The 24,060-nt window shown below is 43.8% G+C and overlaps 1 protein-coding gene and 1 long non-coding RNA gene across 3 annotated transcripts; one reads left to right on the forward strand and one right to left on the reverse strand.

Annotated features, from left to right (window-relative positions):
• Nucleotides 1-3,868: 3,868 nt before the first annotated feature.
• Nucleotides 3,869-11,577, forward strand: LOC121445382. Of its 2 annotated transcripts, none has more exons than XR_005973921.1 (4): nucleotides 3,869-3,969; nucleotides 5,221-5,324; nucleotides 7,770-7,892; nucleotides 8,676-11,577. It is a non-coding gene; the product is annotated as an uncharacterized LOC121445382 (long non-coding RNA). The 2 variants fall into 2 exon arrangements; XR_005973922.1 differs by having other exon boundaries at nucleotides 7,770-7,825.
• A 6,833-nt stretch (nucleotides 11,578-18,410) lies between these two features.
• On the reverse strand, nucleotides 18,411-23,494 carry LOC121445381 (histone deacetylase 8-like). The gene is made up of 3 exons (XM_041647513.1): nucleotides 23,365-23,494; nucleotides 21,432-21,573; nucleotides 18,411-19,012 (listed from the first exon to the last, which is right to left on the reverse strand). Exons 1-3 carry the CDS (start codon nucleotides 23,468-23,470, stop codon nucleotides 18,958-18,960), a joined length of 303 nt encoding a protein of 100 aa, XP_041503447.1. The 5' UTR covers nucleotides 23,471-23,494; the 3' UTR covers nucleotides 18,411-18,957.
• Between the last annotated feature and the right edge of the window lie 566 nt (nucleotides 23,495-24,060).

Here is a 24,060-nt window from a genome sequence, read left to right on the forward strand (position 1 = left end):
CTCATACATGCTAGACAAGCTCTCTACCATAGTTACAGCCCTAGCACTCTTTTCTCATCTTCAAATGTAAGACAGGCTGGCCTTAAACTCACTGTGGAGCCCAGAATTTGCAATCCTCCTGCCTCAGTTTCTGAAATAGTTGGGATAACAAGACTTGCACCACCAGGTTTGGCTGGCTTTACCCTTTCTATCATCGTAAAATGTTTATTTATATTCCTAGCAATACTTCTCTTATAAAGTCTATTTTTTACTTTGTGTATTCAATGTGGTTTTTTAGAGTTGTTGCTTACAAAGCTCATCATTTTCCTCTTCCTTTTACTTTCAATATATTTGTATTTCTACAACTCTAACACCATGCAGGTATGGGGAAGTGTTGGATTTCATTTTATAAAATAGCAGTCTGACAGCCCAATAGCAAAGAAGTATGTCTTTAATCTAAGTGCTCAGGAAGCAGAGGCAAGTGGATCTCTGAGTTTGAGGCCAGCCTGGTCTACAGAGGGAGTTCCAGGACAGCCAGGGCTGTTATACAGAGAAACCCTATCTCAAACCCCTCTCACCACCAAAAAAATAGAAAAGAAAACAAGGGTTCTTACTATTCTGACATTAGAAAATATAGAAAGTAAACGATCAACAAATTAGAAATATATATTTTGAATATGCATCTACAGTTTCCATTTAACTTTCCTGAGACAAGGCGGTAGCATGAGTCTGCAGACTGTGGATAACGGAAAGGCTTTCTCTAGAGAGAACACCGGATTTACAAATCACAGACTGAAGGATATTCACCCTCCTTTTGCAAGGAGCAGTTTCAGGAACTGCTCCGAATTAAAATAAAAAGAGGTGCTAAGAGAAAAAAAAAGAAAAGAATAGTTGTATTTCTTGTTCTCCTTGAAAATATTCCATTAAATAGACTATGTCATAGATAAAAATATTTGTACTTCTGAAAACTGAAAATCATGAAAACAAAGTATGCGATGCATTGGCAGCCAAGAAGAGCCTGGGCAGTCCTGATGACGCCCAGGGGTCCTGGGTGCGCTCCTAGCAGGAAAGAAAAGGGCACGAGGGAAGACGAGCTGCGATCTGAATCAGCGCCTGATCGCAGCTCACACAGATGCATTAGTGTGGTTCCTTTGCTGGACCAAGTGTGCTGTCATGCTTGTGTCAAGCATGTGACAAGCAAAGGAAACTGTGGCGTGTTCAGGAAGTCTGTAGTAGCTGTTCATTTTTAAAATAATATTTTTTCTAGTAAGTCAAGTTTATTAAAAAGTTCTATTTCTTAGCCCAATTGAAATTATTCTATTAATAAAAAAATCCACAATACTGAGGGCTTAACTCATAGGCCTAGATTAAGGGCAGTAAAAGACTTCAACCATGAGTTGCCAACAGCTCACGGACTCTACATTCCTCAGGAATCCAGCTCGGCCACAAATCCAGAAACTGAAATCCTTTCCGCAAATTTCAATGGGATCAATGATTATAAAGACAATAAAGCAGGCTGTTAAACTTTGCTCATCCCAAACAACTCTCTAGCCCTAAAGCGCACCGTAGACAGCAGGCTTCTCAAGCAATGCAATCTCTGTGTGCAGAAGTAGAGCTAATAATTTCCACGGACTCAAACAAGCTCAGGGAGTCAGGGCCTTTATCAGCTGTCTGCCCTTGCAGGGGGAGGGCGTGCACAGGTCAGCCCAGCTTTAAAGACTCTCGGCCCAAGTACCCAATTTACCCAATGGTCTGACACTAGCATTTTTGCAAGTAAACAAACTCCATGACCATTGCTCTTCTTGCCTAATGATTCTTTAAGAACAAAGTTCCACAAATAGCATATCTACCGGTAGCTTAGGAACTGATGCATGAATCCTCAAGGGACATTCTGGCCACAGTAATTAGTAAATTAGTAATTAGTAAAACAGATTTCAAGGTGACAATGTGTTGATTCCAAACAGTCATACTTCCATTAAAATTATAACTATTTATTAAAGACACATGAAAGAAATCAGTTCAGGAGAAGACTAAACTGATGAAAGAACGCAGATGAAGATGGGATGGACACATAGAAAAGCCAATGCCTGGAGGATGAGTTCATCAAGAACTCTCTTGCTGAACCTTGCCCTCCCTCTAGTGGTTCCTTCATTCAAATGCAACACTCACATAACAGCTCAGCGGGTTAATGTTTCATGAAATCAACTACACTCCGACTGCTTATCTAACTTTGGGATAATCTCTCTAATCTCTCTCTCACCCCTGCCCCTCTCCCCAACCTCAACCTCCCTTTCCTCCCCTCCCCACTCTTTCTGTTCTGATAATTTCATTCAGTCTGTTAAGAGATTACCATTGATTCAGTCAACATATACTGAGAGCCTACGATGATAAAGCATTTGCTAATCTTACCAGTTTAATCACTTTATTTTCTATTTCCTAAACATTGACAATCAATAACTTGACTGGTAGCACTCGCACCCATGGCTGGAAATTCGTATTTCCTCCTTTTCTTTCTGCCGTCTATTCCAACTTTCACGCTCATTTGTCTCTGCAAACATTTTCACTGGGGATTTGCTATATGCTAGATACAGTTCTAGGCAGTGGAGCTACAGGCACGAATAGAAAGGCCACACAGAGAAAATGCTATGAGAGGACCTTAAGGGAATGAGGTGGCATTCTTTGAATGAGGAGGAAGTGGGGACAGCAATGGGAAAGGCCTGGGGCTAGCACAAGGAGTCCAGTGGCTAGACAACACTGAAGGAAGGAAGAGATTAATAGTTTTACCAAGGAACGGAGACAGGAGTATTTGGTAGGGATGAACAGACCACAGCATGATGGGCTTTTTTTTTGCTTTTACTCTACATCAAACAGGGAGGCAGCCAGCCAATGCAGCAGAGGAATGATGGAATCTAACTTATTTTGTAAAAGGGTCACTGTGGCCGTCCTGAGAACAGACAAAAGGGACAAAGCTAGAAGCAAGAACACTAGCTGGGGAGCTGCTGCAATAAACCAAGAGAAATGTTAGTAGCTGGCATGAGGGATGTCAGGCAGGAGGTAGAAGGACATGACAGATTCTGGACATCTGAAGACAGAATTACTTTCCTTTGAAAAATCATCTAAGAGATTGGATGTGAATCATGAATAGAAAGAGTCAAGAATGACTCCAACATATTTGGCTTCTATGGCCTCAAGAATGGCGTAGTTTTATTTTGAACATACTGAGTTCAGGATGTCAACTCGATACCCAACAATCAACTTACACTTGACCATTCTCTATCCTAGGCAGTCACTTTTGAGGGGCAGGGGACTCCCTTAGCTTAGGGTTCCCCTTGGAGCACTTTGCCGGTTATCTCAGCACAGTACAGGGGGTTTCTCTTCAGTAGTTCTGATCTAGTCATATTACTCATTCCTGCTGCCTTCGCAGCACCAACCTGTCAAACTAACTAACTAGGACATTATCTTTCAACTCAGCTTCTCTACAGCTTTCGGGATTCGGGCAGAATGAAGGCAGATACTTGGCCAGAGTATCACACAAATGCACTCTATCTGGGTTACAGATAGTCTTTGTTCCCCTCGGAAACTTCATGAACCAGCCCTTCACAGAACACATTTCTCTTAGCATGCTTGTGTTCCAAGTTACCGGAACAGCCCATTAAGTTCTACTTCCGGCATTGAACAGCCTTTCTAAACCCAAAGCACCGGACGTGTCCACATTCCAGCCACAAACAGTTGCAAAGGCCCAAGGACCAAGCAGTCAGGTTTATCCCAGCCACGAAGCATGTCCTGGTACCAATTTCTGCCTTAGTTCCTTTTCCCGATGCTGTGATAAAATCCTCTGACAAAAGCAACAAAAAGGGAAGGAGGTGGTTATTTTAGCTTAATTCCAGGTCACAGACCATCATGGCATCAGGAGCTTGAAGCATCTAGTCTCCTTACATCCTATCAGAAGAGGGATGAACACATGGCTGCTTCCTAGTTCCTGTTCTCCAGGTAACAGTCCAAGATCCTCTGGGAATGTTCTGTTCACAGGTAAGAGAGGTCTTTCTACGTCAATTAATGTAACCAAGATAACCTCACACAGGCATGTCAGAAGCCCATCTATCTCCCAGACGAGTCTACTTCCTGTCAAACTGATAAGGTGTTACAACGTTAACCATTACAGCACCTCTTTATTTTGATGGTAAGTATGTATGCATGCATGTGTGTGGACAACACGTATGGAGGTCCAAGGTTGATATCTGAAGTTTTCCTCATTCTCCTCCGCCTTACTCACTGAAGCATGGTTTCTAAATTGAACCCAGGAGCTCACTGATACAAGCTAGCCAGCTTGCTCTGCGGATCCTGTCTCTACCTTCTGAGCCCTAGAATTACAAGCAGGCTGCCACCTCCACAATTTATTTCCATGGATACTGAGGATCTAAACCTTGATCCTCAGTATCTTCATGTTTTGACACCAAGTGCTTTATCCACTGAGCCATTAGCTTCAATGTGCTTTTAGATCACTGTTTCCAGATTCAGCTGAAAACAACATTTTCCACCTACTTGGGCAAGGAACTCGATATTTTTGCCATTCCCCTTTTTTTATGCTCAGCAGCCAATTAATCACCAAGGGTTGTTTATTTATTTGCTAAATAATGCAGGCTCGTGTCACCCTTATGGCAATCTTCCTGCCTCATTCCCCACATACTGGGAGGATAAGCATGTGCCAAGGAGACTGGCTCTGTCACTGAGTTCTGCTGGTGACACCGACAAGACCGCTCCAGGACTCTCTCTCCTTTGCACATCTGTTGTTGCTATCCTTGTTCTGCTTTCATGACCCCTGAGCTGGCCACTGAGCAGAACACTGTGATTTTTTTGCCTTCATCAGTAGGAATGAATAGAGGAGTTCAGTTCTTCCAGGGTCAGGAAGTAGGGGTGGAGGAAGGGGCAGGGCCCAAGTAAGAGTATAATTCACTCCCAGTCCTGGTACTTGGGCCTTAAATAAAGGGACTACCAGACTCACACTTGAGAGAGTACTAACGTTGATTGGGGTGAGCATAGCTATAACAGGATTATCAGAACAGTGTCCCCTGGGTGCACCAACCTTTCCTCGTCAACAGCTCTGCCAGTCAATCAGGCAGTAGGCCAATTGTGAACCTGCTAGAAATCTGGCTCTCTGTGACGATACAACTGTTCCCTTAATATCCTACTAAAATAAACAAACAAATGAATAGGAAAAATAAGAGAACTGCTCTCTCTCAGATTTCAGGTCTATGGGAGCACGCGGCAGGGTACAATGTAGCCGCACTACACCATGGGCTAGTGAGAGCCGGGAGGAGCGACCATGGCGGAGGAAGGACACAAAGGTAAAGGAGATGTTCTGCTGTAGGAGGGCAGTGGGTAGATGACTAAAATTCATTTCAAAGATTTCTGGGCAAGAGTCCTTCAAGTTTGGGCTTGTGGAAGTGGATCTGTGCTGAAAGGCAATGTATCTGGTGTCACCCAGCTAGAGACTCCAGTCGGCAGAATTCATATAGAACTTAACAGCACGCACTCTCTGGGGGTTAGTGTGTATCAGGAGCTGCTGTTCTTTATAGTGCATGGTTAGTATTCCTTATAATACAATGGCTTCACGAGATAGGTACTATTATCATCATCACCGCTTAGATGTGAAGAAACTGAGGAGAGAACTTCTAAGCTATTCAAGGTCAATGTAGGAGGCGACAGTGCTGGGATTTAAACCTAGACAGTGTGGCTTCAGAGTCCCCTAAGCCTTATGCATTGTTGGTAAAGACCAACTGAACGTGTCCTTGCGGACTGCATGTATGAGTTGTCTAGGAACTTAACAAACCCTGGTTACTGATGCTTAGAGCTGGCATGAAGGAAGTTTGCTGGGGAAGTGTGCTGGAGGGAGTGGTTAGGGGTGAACACTGGAGTCTGATCGTGGTGGGCCTGCTGACTCATCCAGCTACAACTACAGAGCAGTGCTCTGGTACTGCCGAATGGGAAGGAACTCTCAGGGGAAGAAGGTAGCAGCACCTAGTTTGTTCTGGGCGAACAGTAAGAGGGGTCTACCAGTAGTTTAAAGATGTTATAGATGTGGGGAGAGGAAAATCCTCACTGAAGTTCATTCTAACAGCGGTCCAAGTGCCTGGAGGCTACCCTTAGTCTGCTTTATTTCAACTGGAAGGATAACAGAGGCACACGAGAGGTAGGCCGGGTACAAGGCAGATAAAAGATCCTTTGGAGCCAGAGTTCTCAAATAGTATTGACCCTCAAAAGAACCCAGAGAGAAACTAGTTCCAACTGAATGCGTTTGTGCTACAGCCCTAGCAGGTCTGATTTAAGAATAGTCACTTTAGGATGAACGCACAGGTAGCTTGCTGATTCTCCAACAGTTTATATGCAAAGTGTGAATAGGCTGTACGGGCCTGTTGGAAGAGGAACCATGGTTGGGCATGGTGCATCTAGGAACATAAACCTTTGGGCTGTACCATGATCAACTTGAATCTTTGTGTACGATAACATCTGCCTGCTGTCTATGCTATTGCTAGAGGTGAATGATTACAATGTTGGGCTGGAACCAGTTCCATTGCTTCCTGATAATCTAGTCTCCAAGTCTGCTCTGGCCGCTCCAGAAGGTAATGGTTTGGGCTCCTAATAACATGCTGCCTCTTTTCCTTTAAGGAAGCACCTCCCTATCTTCCAAGTGGCCTTGATCACTAAGAGCTCTGGTTATTACTTGGGGCAATAGACCTTGTTTGGGTACAGCTTCCTAAAGAATTGGTACAAGGAAGGGGATCAGAATATCCTGATCCTTCTAAGAGGGGACAGTACCCCTACCTCTGCAAGCTGATGACAGTGGAGACTGCAGGTTGTCTTGGCTACTTTTCAATTGCCATGGTAAGACACCATTACCAAGGCAACTTATAAAGCATTTAATGTGGGCACACAGTTCTAGAAGGTTAGTCTATGACCATCGTGTCAGGGAGCATGGCAGTAATCAGGCATGGCATTGAAGCAGAGACTGAGAGCTTATATCTGATATACAAGCATTGGACAAAAACGAAGAATGGCACGGGCTTTTGAAATCTCAAAACCTGCCCCCAGTCACCCATCTCTTCCAACAAGGCCACACCTTTTAATCTTTCATAAACAGTTCTACCAAGCATTCAAATATATGAGCCTACGGGGGTCTTTCTCATTCAGACCACCACACAGCCCAAAGTTGAGAAGTAAATGGAGACCTTAAGTTACTGGAAGGTCTTGTGTGTGTGTACGTGTGCGTGCTTGAGAACTAAATAACGTTATCTTAAGGGGATGGATACTGGGGTGCTAAAGATGCAGAGGGACCATGGAGCTGCTGCCGTTTTCAGTCACCTAGGAAACTTCATTTCACAAAGGTTCACATCCAGCTCATGCAAACTCTGGCACACACACAAAAATGTAGTTTGGAGGGAGGCGCTATGTTCATTTCTGCGGAATGAGCCTGGGAAAAGTACCGCTGTAATCATTGCATTAGCACCTCGCCCAGAGAGCCTAGCATCGTATTAGGTGAATTTATAAAAACACTGCCAAGAGAATCACACCTACTCTACGAGGGGCTCAACATCTCATCTGCTGCAGGGAGGCGGGAGTGCTGTACAGGAACTTGCTGTTCATTACCGTTCCTGATCTACGTAAGGTCTGTGAAGACCTTAAACTCAGGAACTGATTAGAAGGTTTCAGATCATGGAAAGGATTTTCTGGATAGTAATTACACTGACAGGATTATACCAACAGAAAGATTCCCCCCCCCTTTTTTTTTTCAGAAAGCAGCTCAAGACCAAGATGAAGAGATAGAGGATCTGATAAAACCTGCTCCAAGGTACTGACCAGACTTTGGTTTTATAGAACGCCTTGATATGAAGCTGAGAGAGCGAGCGCCTTTGCTGGTAAATCTTGAACATCAAGGTTTCTAAATCATCACTGCTGTCAGTTTATTTGCTTCAAAGGAGTGAGCTGGACTGTAGCAGAGTGAGCGGTTGGTTAAAAGGGGACTCTCTGCAAGAGTAGGCATGGTGTAGGAGGGTGGAGGCTTGCTGGTAGCCATACCCTGAAATAAAACTCTGATATGGGTAGTACAATAGTCAAATTTCAGACCAAAGTGGTATAATCAGAAAGGGAAATGCCAGTGTACCAGGCCTGGTCTCAGCTGCACAAGCAGCTAGAGCTACTGAACCAAGGGCTTTGTCTGAGAGGTTGCCTGAGATGCCAGGGTAGAATCCAGTGTGGGTATGGTAAATGACTTTTTAACCAATACTTACTAAATACCATGATCTTTAATGTGATTATCGCATTTAATCCTTATAATCCCATGAAGTGGATATTATTACTACCTGTAATTTATGTGGACGTGGAGGCCCAGAGAGGTAGTAACTGATGGATCTAAAAATTACTGAGGCTCAGAATGGCTGAGAATTCTTAGGCTCTGTGTTCAGAATTAATGGCACTTGGATCCACTATGATAGTGTCTGTCCCAGCTCTACAGGGACCATAGGAACATACCTCATCCACTGGAGGGTAGGGGAGAGTGCCATAGGGACTTAGTTGGTTACTGCTCTAGTGGCCAGGTGACAGTTTTATTATGGAGAAACTGGCCCCTGATCAGTTAATATGTATCAAGAGAACAGTTTGGGCTGCCCACTGATTTCCCTGGTACTGTGCTTGTTTTGTAGGTGCCAGCGTGGGAAAGGTCTGAGCAGCAAGAGACAAGGACCCACGGATGAAATGAGGTGTCTGTCTTCGTGGTGAGATGACGTGGCTGTCTTGGGATCCAGATCTCCTTTTCATGTAGTTATCTACATGTTGGTAAGGCTGGAGCTGAGGACAGGTGGGTGGAGGAGAACGTTTGGCTGCCACGGTAACACGTTCTGCTATGTACAGAGCTCTTCGGAGAACTGGGCCTCTAGTACAGTCACTTTGATTTTCTCCATCTGATATATAAAAAGATGGGGGCTCCTGGGACTCCAACTCTTGCAGACTGACCTTAACTAGACAGTAAGTACAAGTTAGAAGCCCGGCTCTGCCAGGCCGCACACAACAAAGCCTTCTGTCTATCATTCACTGCCCCCTGGTGGAACACACGGGAAACAACATCTGGAACAATCGTCTGGACAATGATCTCTTTCCTACAGGGGCGGAGGCAAAGATGCTCTATGTGGTCAGGTGGAAGGCTGCAATGCCATGCAGTGAGAGGGAAGAAGACAGAACTGAGGGCTGGAGAAAAGTGTAGCTGAGCTGAAGATGCAGGTCTTATGTGTGCTGTCAGAACAGGATGAAGAGAGATGTTGGGAGCTAAGATTTAGAACCAAATGGAGACAGACATACCAGGCAGGTGAAGGGCTGAGGACTAGCTAAAGGGAACAGCCCAATGTCATCTAGACAAATTGAGGAAGTTGAGTCACTGTCCTGTGGCAGGTTCTAATAATCCTCTAGCGCTGTTTACAACGGTAGGGTGAGCTCCATTTTAAGAAAATCTGGATGGAACAAAGTGAGTTCCTAATAGACTGGCCTCAGAAGAATCCGATGACTCAAAGAGGTTCATGGGCAAATGAAATAGGAAAGTGAGTCATTTCACACGGAAGCAGGCAGCCTGACAGGCTTCTCCCCTTGCTCATAGGTAACCCCCACATTCCTGCCACAGTCATCTATGACGACAGCCCAGGCAGGCCTTGAACTTGCAGACTTCCTGCTTTGGCTTCCCAAATAGCTGAGATTACTGGTTTGTGTCACCAGGGGTGACTCTCCCTGGCAAAATTAGCACCATTTAACTGTGTGATTCTGTTTTCCACGAAGCCTAACTCATCTTCTGTCACTGTCCAGTTTACACTATAGCCCGCCCCCACCTCCGGCAATATGAGCTCTAAGCTGGACCTGAGGCCTCCCTGCTTTTTGGGGTGCTGCTTCACATTCAATTGATGTTGATTTCACGTCTTATTTTATGCTGCTTTGCCTCTGCAAATGCTATTGAGGCTTACTGACGTACCCTTCCTCTACCTCTTTAGATTCCCGGCCCGGTCCTTTTCACCCTCTGAAGCTTCATCTACCCCCGTACAGATCTTCTCTATAGTACTGCTTCTCAACGATTTTCTCATTACTGTGCCTGGCTCCCACTCCAGGATCCCTTTAAGACAGCTTTCCTTAATCACCTCCTCCTGCCATGAAATTTTAATATGGTAGATACACTGTACATCTGTTTATGTACTGAGTCCCTCTGGACGACTATAAATTACTATAACACTAAAGTTAGTTCACCTTCAGTAATGAATTTTTGCTCCTCCGGGACACCATCACCCATGTGGTGAATGTATGCAAAACAGGGTCAAACACTGCTATTCGAATGTGTCTTTCTGCGGGGAAAGTCATTCTTGAGACTTCCTAATTCTTTGACCCCCAACCCCCAGATAGGGTTTCTTTTTGTTGTCCGGTCTGTCTTGGAACTCCCTCTGTAGACCAGGCTGGCCTCAAATTCACAGAGATCCACCTGCCTCTGCCTCCCAAGTGCTGGGATTCAAGGTGTGTGCCACCATGCCCAGCTGACCATCCCTCCTCAAAATCTCACCATAGTCTTTTATGAGCTGCCCATGTGTGTGTCCTCTGGGGATGGAGTCCAAAGCTTCACACATGGTAACTATGCGCTCTACACTGAGATAAACCTTAGTTTCCTTTAATAACTGCCATTCCGCAAGGCTCAATATTTGTTTTATCTCCTCTATTTTATACATTCTTTCCAGGAGATGTGGTTTATTTCCGTAGTTTTATTAACTACCTATGATGCTATTAAATATGAGCCTATCATTTCACTAAAGTGCTTGCCCTTAGCTACAGTCTCTTGCTGTTATTAGCATAGTCTATAGGCTAGTGGTGGGCAGCCTCACTGAGGGTTTCTGTCAATGGAGATTCCCAGGTTTTGTCCCAGACCTCTTGAACCAGAGTTTGCATTTTAACAAGCTCCTAAGATATTCTGTATGCATACTAAAGATAAAGAAGGCCCAGGGCTGTGTCCTATTACCAGCTCTCTAACGGATACTGTTAATAAGATGTAAGCACATTAATCCTGATGTACCTCAACAGAAGAGTCATCTACACACAGAGTCCACGCTGCCCACCTCTTCTATGTCATTTCTATCTACCTGGTCACATTCCTAGCTGTTCTACTAGTAGATGGCTCTTGACTCTATTTCCTCTTCTATGCTAATCACTATTGCTTTCATCTACTCTGAGGTAGATTACCATTGAAGGCCTAGCCGATTTCCTGAGTCACAGCCTCTCTCCCCCGAATTTGTCGGCCAACTACAGTTAGAGATGTATTTCTAAGCTACAAGCCTGAAAGAGATGGAACTCGTGGCTAAATTCCTTTCAGTGACTCTTCAATGTGGAAGTGAGGGTTCTGGCATCCAGAACAGGGTTTAGGAAATCTGAAACTATAAGGAAAATTTGTGTTGTTTTCATTTTCAAGGGACAAAGAAACAGTTTTCATTAGATTTTCTGAGGTGTTCTAGGACAAAGTCAGTTAAGAACGACTAAAGAAAGGACCAAGTTGACAAAATCCAAACTATTTAGTTTGGCATATAAAGACCCGACCCTCCCTCCCTCCCTCCCTCCTTCCCTCCCTCCCTCCCTCCTTCCCTCCCTCCCTCATCTCTCTCCACCTGTCTGCAGGAGCCCACGCTTCCAGGCTTAAGGACAGACACAGCAGTCCCTATGACTTTTCCATCTCTCTGCTTCTGCACTCCCTTTCTGAAACAACCCTGTAGTTGCACATCCTTCTAAGTAGTAGAGCCCGGATGTGCATCCAGGTCTTACTTCAGAGCTCACAGTCAATTCTACAGTGCCATGACATTTCGCATTCTTAGTACTCACAAGTACACCAGATTTCCACCCAAAACAAGTTTCCTGCAATTCTCATGTGTAGATCTCATATATCATAGATATCCTAGGTACGACAATGTATACCAGTGTTGCAGTTCACTAAGTTATAATGCCCCATTAATGAGTTATCACAATCAGTATTAAAAATGCCGCACTAGTCTTTTGCTGATACAGGGAGTTCTCATTTCTGCGCAGCTATTATTTTAGTCCTAGCATTTGCAAGGTTTCGGGACTTCCTAGGAATGCAAAAGCTATGAATGTGTTTGCTAGTGCACTGACCACTTACTATCAGCTTCGACTCAAGCAACCCTCTCAACTGTGCACTAACACCCAGCCCCTCCAGCTGTTCATTTCCAGTCTCCTAGGTCATCAAAACCATCACCTAGCAAATCAACACTAATTTATCACCAAGTAAAGCTATAAATCTTGTATAAAATACAGGATATCAGGGACTGAGCACACAAAATTGAAAACATCAGTATGGTAAACTAATTCATAACTGAAAAAGAAGAAAATAAATAAGGATCATGATTGTTAAATGTAGTTTGGAAGAGGCTGTGGTGAATACTAAGAAGATTAAGGAGAAGCTTGCAGGAAAACAGGTGAAATCCTTGAATATCCTGGCCCAAATCAGCCCTTAATAACCATGCTGCAAGAATCTCACAGGATCCAACACATCACCTTGAAATACCATGCAATTTTGTTTAAAAAAATAGACCTTAAACAAAATCCACCAACCCTTGGCATGTTGTTTGTTTACTGGGGGAAGTGCATAGTTTTATACACGCTCATTTGTACGAAACAAGGAAACCAAACTAACGGGGCTTTCTCCTTACTCGGCCTCGCATCCTAATCAGGCTCCAAACACCCCTCCTTTAAAAAGGTTTGTGTCCATTTTATGTGTAAGGGTGTTTTTCCCGCATGTGTATACGTGTGTGCCCGGTGCCATTGAAGGTCAGAAAAGGACACCATATCCCTTATAACTGGAATTATGGACAGTTTTGAGCCACCACGTGGGTGCTAGGAACTGAACCCAGGTCCTGTGCAAGAACAGCAGTTGCTCCGTTGAGCCATCTTTCCACACCCACCTCCCCCTTTCTACAGCTACAGTCTCACTATGTAGCTCAGGCTGGTCTCAAACTCGCAATCCTCTTGCCTCTGCCTCCAAAATTCTGAGGGTACAGGTATGCACTGCATTGTCACGTTAGTACCCCTTGAAAATGGCTTCACTAGGTGACCACTTGTCTAGTCTCACTTGAAAAATAAGAACCTCCCATATGCTTGTTTCCTTAGCGTATGACATACAGCAAGGGCTTACTGTTTGCTAAATGAATGACTGCAATTGTATCTTCTGCCCCTGACTCAATAGCATACTGAAATATACCAAAATTCTTCAATAAGTCCTCGCCAACACCAGGAAAAAAGCCCTACTCCTTAGCACAAAACACAAAACTTAGTGATGCTGGCCTGACTTGTCCTCATCCTCTGGCCGTCTCACTACTGTGGCTCGCCAGCTGCAGCATACTGCTGCTAGGCTGCCATCAATCCTTCTGCCTGGCAATTCCTTCCCTACCAAATGAGAGAGAAACTGACTCCCTTCTCGTTACATACCACCTTATACCTGATTACAAGCACACACACTCACTACCCCACATCAGCACTGCCTCCCATTCATAAAAATAACGTCGTACAGCAGAGAAAAGAGAGGAGACCGAAACAGAGGTGGGGATAAGTGTATATGCACACAAACTTTAAAGTGCCTTGAAAACTTGTATTTTGTATTGGTTTTAAAATTGATCTCATACATTTACACAAGGGAGTACAGCAGAAAAAAATAACAACAGCTTGAATTTTGCAGGAAAATGGATTGAGCTAGAAAACATCATTTTGAGTGAGGTCACCGAGACACAGAAAGACAATTATCACATGTACTTACTCATAAGTGGCTTTTAAACATAAAGCAAAGAAAATCAGCCCACAATTCACAATCCCAGAGAACCTAGACAACAGTGAGGACCCTAAGAGAGACATACATGGATCTAATCTACATGGGAAGTAGAAAAAGACAAGATCTCCTGAGTAAATTGGGAGCATGGAGACCTTGGGAGAGGGTTGAAGGGGAGGGGAGCAGAGAAAAATGTAGTGCTCAATAAAAATCAATAAAATAAAAAAATATTAAAAGAAAAAAATAAAATTGATCTCATACATATACATATAAAATATACACCCATATTATACTTGTGAAGTCAGCTATTTTGTTATATTTTAAGATTTTTCCAGGTGTACAAAATTTTTATGAGTCTAATCTAAATGAATGTATGCTATAACTACTTGCCCTTTAAAAACAAAACTGACATTATATGAAAGGCATTATTTTCCCTACTTATGCAGTCATCAACCCACCATTTTTTTCTGCTTTTTTGAGACAGGGTCTCACTATGTAGTCCTGGTTGTTCTAGAACTCATTATGTAGACTAGGCTAGCCTCAAACTAACAGAGTTCCACCTACCCTGTACTGGAATTGCCACCACACCCAGCTCTAATCAGCATTTTTAATGGCTATATAATATTCCAGAGAGAATGCTACCTGACCATTCTGCTATTGTTGAATGTTTAGCTAGCCTTACTATTGACTTGGGGTGGTTTAAATAAGTGAGAAAGTATCACTGTCATACACAGTCATACACAAAATACCGTATTTTGGATTATCTATTTTAGAATATCTATTTTTAGAATAGATTATCAAGAGTCATCTGAAATTTGGCAGGAAGGAAAAATACATATTTCAATCTCTCTATGTGGTGCTAAGTATTCTTTTTTCTACCACTTGTATATTTGTGTCTTTTTGTCTATCTATGAGAGTACCAGTGTTAAACTAACTAGAATAATGAGTTTAACTCCTCATTATGTGCTCGATTTTTTTTTACATTTTTAAATACAGGTTTAAAGTGTACTTTTGCCTCTTTTTATTTTGGTAAATCTCAGCTTTCAGAGCAGTTATAGCTACGAAACTTTGTAAAGTAGAGAAACACACACACACACACACATGCACGCACACAGACACACACATTTAAATCATGAGCTAGGCGTCCCGGTGCATGCCTGTAGTTGTACTGCTTGAAAAGCAAGCACAGGAGGAATTCTGCCAAATTGAAGCTAGCCTGGGTTTCAGAGTTAGTCCTGTGCCAGCCAGAGCCACAAAGGGAGATGATGTCTCAAAACCAACAAAACTTAGGAGTACCTCTGCCACTGTAAGATGACCAGTGAACTCATCCCCACTGCTTTCCTCATATGTGCAGTGAGCGAGCTAATTACAATATACATACAATTTTAAATACTGCATATATATATATATGTATGTATAATCAGTTTTGAAATACCCTATCATTTTCATAACCGCCATTAAAAATAATAGCACGAGGGCCTGGGATATATGTAACTCAGCGGCAGAGCACGTGCGACACATGTAGGCCTTCGGTACAGTCCTTACAAAAGAACACACACACAGAAACAAAGCAAAAAAGCATACCATACATAATATTTCACCGAGTAAATTCACCATTCCTTTATTCTGTCTTGCTAGATGCTCTATTTTTTTACATTTTTACATACAGGTTCAAAGTGGCTTTCTGCACTGGGGTTGCTTGTCTGTAGTCCTGGGGACAGAAGGCAGGCTCTGCGCTTCCATGCTCGCCACTGACCTGTACCCCGGCATCAGCTTGTTTAAATTTGCATTTTTGGTTAGTAACAAACATCTTCTCGTATCTTCTGATTGCACTCAAACTGTTGTGTAAACTGTCTGTCGGTGCTCTTTTCCATATCTCTGCTTCTACATCGCGAGGCATGTGTGCCTTCAATGACACAAGCCCATCGCACTTTGTCATCTTTAGGCCACATGGCCCTTGTCCGTTTGTGTTTATCTTTCATTTTTACTGTGGCTTAAAAAACATTTCTGTTATATTGGTTTTTAAATTTTAAATTATAACATTTTGATCTTTTCCCTTGAAAATATTTCCTGTTACCTCCTAAACTTAGAAACTTAGTTCTTGTTAGAAGCTTCATATTCATCATCATAGTTTTGTAACTTGCTTTTTTCTATTTAACTCTTCAGTCCAACTGCCACCTATTTTAGTTTACGACAGGAGATGAGCATGGAAGTGCCACGAGCTGTCTCAGCGTGATCCGATGAACAGCCCTTCTATCCTTACTATGCATCCTCCAATGCAGAGTAGATCAAGAAATTATGGCTCCAATCGTGATGTTCATTTCTAATCTTGGCTCTCAGGAGGCTGAGGCAGGAGGACCATAAGTTTTAGGGCAGCTTTGGCTATGCAGTGGGATTCCATCTCAAAAAACAAAAGGAAAGAATCATTTGTGTCACACCAACAAGATAAGTATGTTTATCAATACACATTGATCCCCATTAAAACTCCGGTCCTGCGTCAAGGACAAGTAAATTTTTGGTCTTAACATTCTTCATTCTTCCACACATGATTAAGCGTTGCTCATGAGCGCAAGGTGAAAGTGGAAACAGCTGGATCCTGCACTGCTTTGATCACTCTCTATCTTCATTTTTTGAGGCAAGGTTTCTTAAACCCAGAGCTCATCGATTCTGGCTAGTCTAAGCTAGCCAACTTGCCCTGGGAATGCAGTCCCGTGTCTTGGCCGGCCTCTTTAGTGTGGGGATTATTGGAAGCCACCATAATTGCCCAGCTTTTGACTGAGATCTGTGGATCAGAACTCCGGTTCTCATGCTTGCACAGCAAGCTCTTTATCCGCAGACCTACCTCTTTAGACCCCTTTGCAACATTAGGTTCCCACCTGTGATCTCCATACTGCTTCTTAGCTATACATTCCTACCCTGTTCAGGCTTTATTCAAGACAGAACACAATCTCAAAGTTCTTAAAGCTCCCCTGTCCTCCAGATCCTGGAGAAACTATGTACACATTAGATTGCGAGGAGACAGAACAAGTGACCTTTGAAATGACCTTTGAAAAAATGTATGGAGGCATACTTTACAGACTATAATTTGACAGTGGTCATTAGGTGAGGGAAATATCAGTACAGATTTATTAACTAGTATAGAGATTCCAGTAGAAATGCCTCTTTGAAAACAAAGTAAAGCACATCATCAAAGGCACAGATAAAATACTAAACTGTTTAGACAAGACTGAGCACCTTAAATGGACATACAGACTTCAGACATATAAAGATGAAATAGCAGGTCAGGGATGTATCTCGGTGGCAGAGCACTTGCCTGACATGCTTGAGGTGCTAGGTTCAGTTCCCAGCAAGGAAACTTTCAGAGTTCAGTAGGTAGAGTGCTTGCATAGCATGAAGGAAGCCCTGGGTTCAACCCTCCGTACTGCACAAACCAGACCTGCTGTAACACCAGCACTTGAGGTAGAGGCCTGAGGATCAGTAGTTCAAGGTCATTCTTGCCTACAAAGAGAGCTTGAGGCAATCAATCAATCAATCAATCAATCAATCAAAAATATATGCAGCTGGGCAGTGGCGGCGCGTGCCTTTAAGCCCAGCACTTGGGAGGTGTTGAGGCAGGTGGATCTCCAACTTCGAGGTCTGCCTGGTCTACAGAATGAGTTCCAGGACAGCCAGGGCTACTCAGAAAAAGGGGGGGGGGGAAGTGCCATAACAGTTGACTGCCAGCAGGTGGCACTTGACCCACAGCAAAGTATGGAGGAAAAACAAATTCTGAAATCAAAGAATGCTACCAAGTTCCCAGGACACCGTCGGTAGATGAGTCTTTCACACAGAAAGCTGGGACTGCAGATATTTAAGGAAGAGGGCAGTAGTCTGTAACAGCGACAGTCTGTTCAGCTGTCTGTGTTGGGCAAGGAATAAGGCCCCTTCTCCCATCCCTTCTAGTGTTGTGGTCGGGCTACGAGTTAGCATAATAATTAATTAACCAGAGAAAAATCATTTTATTCATTTTCATATATACATTGGAGCCTTATTATTAACGAGACTGAGAAGCCCAGATGACGGACGATGACATAGCATCCAGAGCTACTGAATAAGGAGTTTCTGGGGAAATGGCGGAGACATGTGACGGGGACTGAGGGGAGAAAACACATGGCAAATAGCGAAAATGCCTCGAACCCCTCTCTTCCTCCTAGATACTGTTGCTGTGTGCTCTACCCTGTGGCCGAAGGGCCTGGATTTGTGTACCAACTGACTCACTGGACTTGGTCAGCTGCCCTAGGTCGACAATGAGAGAAAATGAGAAACAGGAAAGAGGAGTTTAGCAGCAGCTCAGCCTAACCAGGCAGCTAACCTGGACTTTCCCAAGGCATCTCTTACGACCCATTAAACTTAGTCAGACTTGGTCTCTCCGAGGAGCACACTATCTTATGCCAGTGTTTCCATTATTCTGGCTTTGTACACTGAATATTCGGTAGCACTAGTCTTTTTGCAGGATTTTCTAAAAGAACCCTTATATAAATTTCAAATGCAGTGATTTCTTATATCATCCCCAAGATATCAATTTTTTGATGGCAGTATTGGGTTATTTCCTTAGAATAGACTTCTAAGAATTTTGTATGAACATATTTCCCACTCTCAACACTAGTAAAGTTTTCACGAAGCCAGTTACAAAAGAACCCTGTCAGCACCTGAACAGTTTCAAATCAAAGATTGTTTTTTCAGTTGGGTGCGGGGGGGGGGGGGCGTAGACTTTGCTTCAATTTCCCTACCTCCCATTACTAAAGAGAAAAACCATGTGCTTGCCACATACAGTTTAGTCAATGCTGGTTTAAGGAATGGGATCTAGGAATCTGTGCTGCGTGTACCTGGGACGTTTAAACAATGTGACTGCAATGGAGAGAAGAGCACGTGGAAACCTGACGGGCAGCTTAGGGCAGGGACCCTCGAGCAGCAGTTCCAGGAATGCCCAGATGCTGGCAGGGAGCTCTGCTTTCTTATCTCCTCTTAGTGAGTGTCCTTGCTTCCCTGTGGGTGTGAGCAGAACTCCGCAACTCTAAAGGGCTTCTGGCAGACAGCTCTGGAACTGGAGCTCTGGATTTTCAGGATGGAAATATTGGATCTACCCAGTCCTTAATTTCAGCCTATCTCCTAAATGACGTCAGGGTTTCATCTTCAGAGCAGAGACTGTTGGGATATCTGGTGGAGATAAGAAACCAGAAGTTCTGGCTCTGGCAGGAGACTTAACAGTCCAAGCTACTAAAATGAAAGAGGTAATTAAAGTAAGGCCTAGAGCCCACCTTAGGCATGCTGAACAAATGGGAGGAACAATTCACACCCTCAATGAGAAGATGTACTTTTCCTTTCCATCCCAGAAATCCCACCCTCCCACCTCACTTGGGTATGGTTGCTCCTGGAGCCTTCCCTGGGTTAAGCCTGCTTGCTTTTCTGAATTACTTAGATAAGTATAACTGTTCCTTTTTCTCCCCTCCCCTCCCCCTACACACACACACATACACACACACACACACACACACACACACACAGAGAGAGAGAGAGAGAGAGAGAGAGAGAGAGAGAGAGAGAGAGAGAGAGAAGAGAAGAGAAGAGAAGAGAAGAGAAGAGAAGAGAAGAGAAGAGAAGAGAAGAGAAGAGAAGAGAAGAGAAGAGAAGAGAAGAGAGAGAGAATATGTATACACACATACACATATACACCCAGATGCTGGCCATAATCTAGACATGCTTCTCCTGATACTCTGGGCTTTCTCACTCTTTTTCTCTGAAGTTATTACTACCCCTGACTCCTAAGCACTGATTTCTTCCATGTGGTGGTTTACAAAAGGCATGATTTTTCTCTCTTCTTTTTTTTTTCCTGCTACCTAGCAGCTACCAAGATTTACAGCTTTCCAGCCCTAAGGGTTTTCTTTTAAAGACTAATTAAATTGTCATTGTCCTCGGGCTTCCTACTGAGTCTTTTTTTAAAGACAGAGTCTCACTAAGCAACTCTAGCAAGACCAGAACTAAGAGGTCTGCCTGTTTTGTCTCCTGAGCACAGGGGCCTGAGTCTCTTCTTAAATTCTTTAATTAGTGGGACTAAAACTCAAGAGGAAACCCCAATTTGCCCAGTAACATGTGACACTCCAGGTTGGGCTCCCCAAAATTTCCTAGTAACAATAATAGGTAGCGCCTAGCTTCTAAACTAATAAGCCTGTTCTAGGGGTGTCAAGAACACCTTGGAATTCGGACTTGACTTAAGTCAATGCCCAGAAACTAATTTACGATCACTACAGTCTGTCTGTTTCCAGACAGGATCAGCAGAAAGCTGTCTTCAGCACTTAATGAAGCGAGCACCTTCACACCTGCAGCCAGACTGACTCCACTCCAAGTACAGCCTCTGGCAGAAACACAGCGGTAAGAAGTGGCAAGGTATGAAAGTGCCCCAACTCCTAGCAGGTCTTCTGCAGCAAAGGGAAACGGGAAATGACAGCGCACTTGCCAGAGCAAGCACGCTCGTGAAGCCACAGGGCTCCCTTACTCCCTGTGCCCAAAGGACAGAGAAGTCCTGGATGTAGAAAATCTTGTTCTTCTTTTTTATTCTTTGGCTTTAATAAGAAAAGATCCTGTTTTAATTTTGAACTTAAAAAAAAAAAAAGCTAACAAAAGCGGGCTATTCTCTTTGTTTAAGACCATGTGGAATCATTACTAAGACGTCAGTTTTCTATTGTCTAGGTAGTAGACTGTAGTTATTTAGTTTTACAAGGACTTCTTTGGCCAAGAAATCTGTCCATTTGGAAAAGAATAGTATTGCATACTACTATGCAGATTTGCACACGCTACAATTGTAGTGCCTTTCAGTCTGAAGGAATCAAATGCTGGGTCCTTTTTACTGAAGACCAAGGTCTTGGTTGGCTGCACCCCATTTGTGAAAGACAGCCGCTTTCTTTCACTCAGACGGCAGGCACACTGATAAGTTCAAAATCCCCCTTCCCTCGCAAGTATTAAGTAACAGAGCAAATGAGATGGCAGATGCGGAAGAAGACCTTGTCGTTCTTGTCACTTTCCTCGATTCTTTTGAAGCCTTTTGTTCTATGTCTAGTCTCATCAATTAGCTACTTATTCAAACACCCATTTCTTACTTCTGTCAAGTAATGGCTCTGACATGCTCCTCTCCCAACACCTCCATGATCAACTTCTCCCGACTGCCAATCTATCTTATATACTACACATATTCCCTTAGTACCATAATTTATATTATCTTCTAACTATTCGAATTCTGTTCCTGTTCCTAGAGCCAGGTCCCTGAGACAGGGAATTTCCAAGGAATGCGTAGGTTGTCTAGCTACTTCCTTTTCCCTGTCCCTGATGAAGAACCTGGGGTCTAGGGAGGTCTGGACAAGTTTGCAGGAAAACTAGGCATACCGCGCAGATGCCTTGACTTTCAGTTCAGTGTTTTCCACTGCATTAGGTCATTTATCTTACTTGCATCTTTTCAGAACTCCTTATAAAACGCTAGACATATTCGTGGTTCCCTTGAGTATCAGTATAACAAGTGTACAGGTTTATCTAACTGAGAGATTGACCAGGGAAAGAGTAAGAAGGCAGAAAGGCATTTCCTTACTTCTTTGCGTGATGCCACCCTCCAGACCAGTTAATCGCTATTTTACACTTCCCGTCAATCAGGCACTGGGCAGCAGTGATTGTAGCTCCTCCCACAGCAGCCGCATAGTCAAATATTCCTTCTGTGGCTGGGCAGTCATAACCTGGGGGCAGAACCCAGAAAAATCTGTTAAAGAAGATCTGGGGAAGGAAGAATAGGTTAAGCTGTGTCAACAGCACAGCCTAAAGAAGGTTCTGGGCTAAAACCAGCTCCACTGGGGACAGATAAGCATCTCCAATGTTAGACAGGGAAGGCTTTCAAAGGTTAGAAATAGAAAGGGTAAAACCTTCAAGATGAACTTCTCATATCCCACCAGCAGTCCATCAAGGCCCGAGAGGTGATGTATTTTGCCAGTGGTCACACAGAGCCAGGCCTGGGACCGGGTCTTTTGATAGCCCCACCTAGTATCTTTCTTTAAGCCACACAGTTTCTCTAGAAGAGTGGTGCCTTTGACATCGCAGTATGCTGCTGTCGCCTACAAATGTGTTGGGCCCTATTCATAGCTATCGTGGGAGGCATGTGGCCCACGAGCTGCAAGCTGGACACACCTGCACTAGACCATGCTGTTGACAATTCACTGTGATTTTTTTAAGGCATCTGTTGATGAAGGATAAGGTAGGAAAATTAGCCAGAATTTAAACATTTACCTAATGCCATGCATGGTGACGCATACCTTTAATCCCAGCACTTGGAAGGCAGAGGCAGGTGAGTTCCATGCCAGCCTGGGCTTTACAGTGAGACCCTGTCTTGGAAAAATTAAAAAAAAAAACCTCAAACCAAATAAGTCAATACTTAAAATATATGATCACTACAGCTAGTGCAGCCCCAAGTGCTGCCCTTAGAATCTTAGCACTGAGCGATTCTTCTCCATCAGTCTCATGGTTCTCTTGTGTTCGACTCATAGAGTGTTCACAATATGACCAGACTGAGGGATTAAAATGAACAGTTGGGGCTTGAGATGTAGCTAAGGCAGAGTGCCTCATTAGCATATCCCAGGACCTGGGTTCCACCCTCAATAACACACACAGGCACAGACAGACAGACAGACACACACACATACAGACACATGTGCACACATGCATCAGTTATATTATTTCTTAATTTAAAAGTATCGGGCCACAGAGGTGGCTAGCAGTTAAGAGCATTTTTTTACTCTTCCAGGGGACCTGGGTTCAATTCTCAGAATCCACATGGCAGTTTCCAAACATCTCTAACTTCAGGTCCAAGGGCTCTACGGCCTCTTCTGACCTCCACTGGCACTGCATGCACGTGGTACACACATACACTCAGGCACACAGGCGTACACATAAAACTTAAAGATAAAAAAGAAACAAGTATTAAGGGTTAGGGAAGTAGCTCAGTCAGTAAGATGCCTGGCACACAAGGATGAGGGCCTGAGTTCAGATTCCTGGCATCCATGTAAAAGCCGGCACACGAGGCATGAATGTGTAACCCCAGCACTGGAGGGGTGGAGACAAGTAGATGCTTGGAGACCACTGGCCGTCCAACCTGGTCAAAATGGTGAAGTTCAAGTTCAGTGAGAGCCTCAAAATGTAAGGTGGTGAGTGATTAAAGAAGACACCCAGAGCCAGGTGGTGGTGGCACATGCCTTTAATCCCAGCACTCAGGGGCAGAGGCAGGTGGATCTCTGTGAGTTCAAGCCCAGCCTAGTCTACAGAGGGAGGTCCAGGACAGTCAGGGCTACACAGAGAAGCCTTGTCTCAAACGAAACAAAACAAAAGACACCCAGTGCTGACTTTTGGTTCCACGTGTGTACCAGCAGACACAAGCACACTACTGCACATACACACATCCTTCTACATAAACACAGAGAGACAAATTAAGTACCATAATCTACAAGCTGGGGTCCCACTGTTGCCCGAGGGACTCTTACCTAGTCCGTATTCTATAGAGTCCGGATGGTCCTCATCACCTTCTTGGCTGACCTTTTGGAGATGTTGCAGATAGGCATCAGTGTGGAAGGTGGCCATATCCTCCATGGAGGCCACTTTGGGCTTCACTATCCTAATAATAACAGCGTGGACATACAGAAGTACATGAGACTCAGAGTATGCAAAGAGCTGGAAATAGCAGTCAATATCTGAACAGAAAAGACAACTCCCAGCTTCTGGTTCCAGTGAGCCGAAGTCATAAACACACTGTCGCTCTGCTGCACTGCCCAGCCTTCACTTCCTCCATCTATGATACTGACCCCACTAATAAGAGACAAGAAGACAGATTTTTTTCTTTTGGGTTTTTAGGTAGGAAACGATAACTGAAAAACCATATTTAACTCAAACAGATAATCTTGGGTCAAGGTCCCTGGTTTAGCCACATAGAACGCATTAACCCGGGGCCAGAAGGATGGCTCAGGGGGTAAAGGCATCTGCCATTAAGCCTGCCAACCTGAGTTTAATCCCTGGGACCCACATTGTGGAGGAGAGAACCAACTGCCCTGGCAAGTTGCCCTCTGACCTCCATGTGTGCTCTCTGGTACACACATCCCCCTAAAGAAATACGTATCATTTTTAAAAAAATTAAAAGAGCTCTGGAGCTGGAGAGATGGCTCAGGGGTTAAAAGAATTTGTTG

This window comes from Microtus oregoni, unplaced genomic scaffold (genome assembly GCF_018167655.1).
Source record: "Microtus oregoni isolate MIOR12 unplaced genomic scaffold, Mior012 000182F_ref0000045, whole genome shotgun sequence".
NCBI classification, from domain to species: domain Eukaryota; kingdom Metazoa; phylum Chordata; class Mammalia; order Rodentia; family Cricetidae; genus Microtus; species Microtus oregoni.